The sequence below is a fragment of the Papilio polytes genome, unplaced genomic scaffold (assembly GCF_000836215.1).
Source record: "Papilio polytes unplaced genomic scaffold, Ppol_1.0 DF821733.1, whole genome shotgun sequence".
Classification (NCBI taxonomy): Eukaryota; Metazoa; Arthropoda; class Insecta; order Lepidoptera; family Papilionidae; genus Papilio; species Papilio polytes.
The window spans coordinates 911,846-915,870 of record NW_013527471.1 but is presented as its reverse complement, the minus strand read 5'-3'; the positions used below and the strand labels follow the sequence as shown (position 1 = coordinate 915,870).

The following is a 4,025-nucleotide window of genomic DNA, read 5'->3' as shown; positions in this document are numbered from 1 at the left end:
GAAGTAAGTAATAGAAGAGAATAACAAATACAGTCAGGGAATCTTGCAGTATTAAACCATAAAGCTACAATACGCAATGGGATACAACTTTTAAATCTGTCTTAATATTGTATTTTGCAGAACTCAATACTTCCTGCTTGGTTATTCTGACTTTGTCTGGAATACTATGGAAATCCACGACTGTACGCTATCCATTATTTACTTAGGCATGTTTAGAAAAAGAGTCTTTGGAAGTGTGAATTTCATGTTACCTTGTCACTGCCCCAGCTGGTGACCCAGGCGTCATTGAAGGAAGGCATCATGGAGCGGTTCGGCAAATCAACCGCATGGAGTGAATGAGAGAATCTGTTAAATTATAAATTATTTTATGGCATAAACAACAGCTGAAACAGCGAAATTACCTCTGCTTGTAGATCTCAATTGCAGATGCTTTGCGTACCTTAAATCACAGTAAAAGGAGGATTTCATCTTTCCTGTGCGTTTAAAAGCCAAGAGAGAGCATTAAAAAATAAATTATCTGCATTTAGATTCATTCTAAATCATGGCCCTTTACTTTATTGGTATCGGTACATTACTCCTCCATGTATTTCTATCAGCCGTCACATCTTCACTTCCTTTTACTTGAATCTTTGAAATCTACTCATTCAGCCTATATTTATCGACATATGTCGTACACGTTCATATTTTCAGTTTCCTCAACCTATTTTTTGTGTTTACCTTAGGTTCCTATCCAGGAGTAGCAGAGCTACGTCATAATCAGGGTTATGGCGGATGCTCCAGCCGGGATGCCGCATCATCTCCTGGATGCCGGCCACCTGCCCGCCGCGGTCAGAGTACTTCGATCCTGCCCTTATCTTCATACGACTTACTTGTATTGACCTATGACCAAAATATACATACTTAACACGTGTAATGATGAAAGAACGTGTTCCAAAATTTAATGGAAAGTAGTTTCCACTACTAAAGCATTATTAAGAATTACTGTACAATTCTTTCTTTCCTTTTCTTCCAAGAACATCTGATACTCTCATACTTTGATAGGAACAGAAACATTGCCGGTGGTTAGGACCGCACTGAGCGTCTAACAGAAAGAAGCCAAACGGTCTGCACACTACGCTCACACAACACTCTTAACACCCTGGAAGAAAGAGTGCTGTATATATCTTACCCAGGGCGCTTTTAGATGCCCTTTTAGTCAGTTTCCTGGGCGGTCACTCTAACGTCAGTACTCTGGACTTCAAATCGGATCTAAAGTAACGCTGAATCCGTTTCAAAATTATTAACTTACTTCCAAACGCAGTTAGCTGTGGTGATGACGAGGCGCTGATTGAGCAAAGCGCCAGAGCACCAGTGCTCGTATCCTTTCTGTATCGACACGGTGTATGGATACTGTTCTATCGTCGAGTCTTTACCCGCCAGCAGACGTCGGCTTGCGTTTACTGATAAACAGGGAATCAGATGACACAATTTGTTACTTTTAGACCAAAAACCCGACTGACTAGACATTATGACATCCTTGAGAAGAAGACCTCGATTGACAACTCATTCGATAAAATAGTTTCAGTTGTTTAGACTCTAAGGTTAATTAAGCGTGTAAATTATCTTTATGTCAGTCGGGTAAAAAATAAAACGTCACATTAATTAATAAAGAGATTTATTCAAACTTTCACAATATCAAAATTTACCTTTTTGATTTGCATTCCTATCTGATCTTCTGTTACTTTCTTTTCTATTCTTAGATCTGGATTTATTTGAATGGCTTCTTTTATTCTTTCGTGTAACCCCGTGATGTCTTTTCGTTTTGCCTTTTTTAACTCTTTCAGATTTGGATGCATTTTTATGATTCCCTTTTTTGTGTTCTCTAATTTTAGGTGTTCTACTGGTCACTGTGATACTTCGAACTTTTGCGACACGATTTTTATGATTTATTTTATCGATTCTAGCAATATCAGGGACGTATTCTTGATCATCTTTGCCTATTTTATGTCGACGTGACTTCGGTTTTGTTACGTTAGTGAGAACAGATCTTTTAAACCTGGAGTAGTTAAGTAACCTTTGATGTGGTACTTTCCTTACTAGCCTGTTTGGTCCGAATAGAATTTCAATAGGGAAGTATGTTATCCTTTCTTTCTTCGTTGGGATCGCTGGAAAGACAGTATATGTTTCTGGTGCACCATATTTCTTTGTTAGTTGAGTTATTTCTTCCGGCAGAGCTCTAAGAAACTTCTGGGCGTTTAATATTTGTATATTACGATGGAATGGTATTATTTTCTGCACTGGGAATGCTCTGGCCATGTTTTTAATGTATTCATCATGAGCTTGACTGTTTGTCTGTTTGTAACACAGTAATATAACAAACAATATCCACATCGCAACAAATGTACATCAGAAAAACCGTTGGCAAATCAAATTGTTTTATGATTTTTATAGTGTTATAGTTTTCATTTTGAATGCAATAAGTTGGGAATATTCAATCAAGTTACGTTTATAAAATTGTAATAAAACGTATTCCGATATAGGTTTTATAATAGATTGAGGATTATTGCGTTTCGTACACATTTAAAAAAAATTTTTTTCAATTCAATGTTATTTATTTTAAAAAACCTCTACAAACATAAAAATTGTTATAATCTTACAAACTCGTAATTATAATCAAGGGCGTTGTAGGGAGGGGTATAGGGAGGGTAGACAGTTGCCTCCCTTAATCATCCCCTTCAAATATAAGGATACAATCCTTATAGATTTACATAGATAATTACAAAACAGTTAGTTTTACACATTTTTCACCTAACAAGCATTACCATTGAAATAAAAGAAATGTACCTCTCACTCTCTCTCCCTTCTATTCCTATGTCCCCAAAGTGGGGCAGAGGGCGTCCACAGATAAAAACATCTCTGCCTACTCCATTGTTTTTTAAGTACACTAACATAAATAACAAAGAAGAACACATAAATGTTTCAGTCTATGTTAGACTCAATGGAAAGTGTCGACTCTAAACTTCTTTCGGCGATTAACCCGATAAAGAAGTAGACTAACATTTCTCTCTTGTTCTCTATTCTTCTCTAGGCGCTATCTTCTTGAAGGCTGCTAACTGCACCATCAGTTGATGAAGGATGGCTCTGGCAGAGGGCGCGTCAGCCAGCGCCCGCGACAGCCGCACCACGCGCCCGCACTCACGGATAAAGTACTCCAGCTCACTTTCCAGCTGACTGCTGTCACCTGAACAGGAGAGAGTGAAGATATCTCACTAATATTATTAGCGAAGGTATAGATGAATGGATTGTTAGAGTTTGTAGCCTAAAATACTGAACAGATCTCGACGATTGGCACAGATGTAGAGCATAGTCTGGGGGAAGACATAGGCTACTTAATTTGTTTTCATTACTGCCACGCACGGAGTCGTGAGCGATAGGTAGTATACAATAAAGAAAAAAACAAAAGAGAAAGATTTGAAAGAAGAGAAAAGAAATAGAAGTAAAAGAGAAGCAGAAATCTAGATTACAGAGGGTTAATGGTCATTACCAGAAGGGGTAGAGGGATGCCCCCTTCCTAGATAATCAAGAAGGGTGAGATATAAAAACTACTTAGAAGAAGACTATATTAGCAGTTCCTTAGCTAGACCTAGCCTAAATCATTAGCTAGTGACGCATATCTTCGCTTACGTTCTCTCTCATAGTTTTAACTTTTATAAACAGAAGACAGAAATAGATAGTATTCGTCCTAGTTTTATAAACAGACTTTGCAAATAATTAGTTCTACAACGGTACTGTGCTGAAACCCAAAGATATTGTTTGTCAACTAATAAAAGACCAAGGAAATAGTGCAGATGCTTTGACGTTACCTTGCGCCATCTTCTCACTCTCTGGCTGCAGACACTTGTTAGCAAGGCGGGCGAGCTGCGCGCGTTCTGAACTCAGCGCCTCGTCCAGGTCAAACAGCTCCAGCGGAGGAGGTGGAGGCTCGCGGAACCTCGGCGCGAACACCTGGACACGACGACATTAATAACCTCTGGAAGATTTTTCAA

General features: G+C 38.6%; 2 protein-coding genes across 2 annotated transcripts in view; both read right to left on the bottom strand.

The window, feature by feature from the left end:
- The window catches only part of LOC106108208 (hypodermin-A-like), a 3,660-nt gene extending 2,154 nt beyond the window's left edge, over nt 1-1,506 (bottom strand). The window contains exons 1-3 of the mRNA XM_013289308.1: nt 1,289-1,506; nt 718-879; nt 252-345 (exon numbers count right to left, since the gene is read on the bottom strand). Of these exons, the coding sequence (XP_013144762.1) occupies nt 252-345; nt 718-879; nt 1,289-1,506 (474 nt within the window). The remainder of the gene's footprint in view (nt 1-251; nt 346-717; nt 880-1,288) is intronic.
- Nucleotides 1,507-2,892: 1,386 nt separating this feature from the next.
- The window catches only part of LOC106108207 (intraflagellar transport protein 52 homolog), a 3,454-nt gene continuing 2,321 nt past the window's right edge, over nt 2,893-4,025 (bottom strand). Inside the window, exons 7-8 of the mRNA XM_013289306.1 lie at nt 3,843-3,984; nt 2,893-3,220 (exon numbers count right to left, since the gene is read on the bottom strand). Of these exons, the coding sequence (XP_013144760.1) occupies nt 3,054-3,220; nt 3,843-3,984 (309 nt within the window). The 3' untranslated portion in view covers nt 2,893-3,053. The remainder of the gene's footprint in view (nt 3,221-3,842; nt 3,985-4,025) is intronic.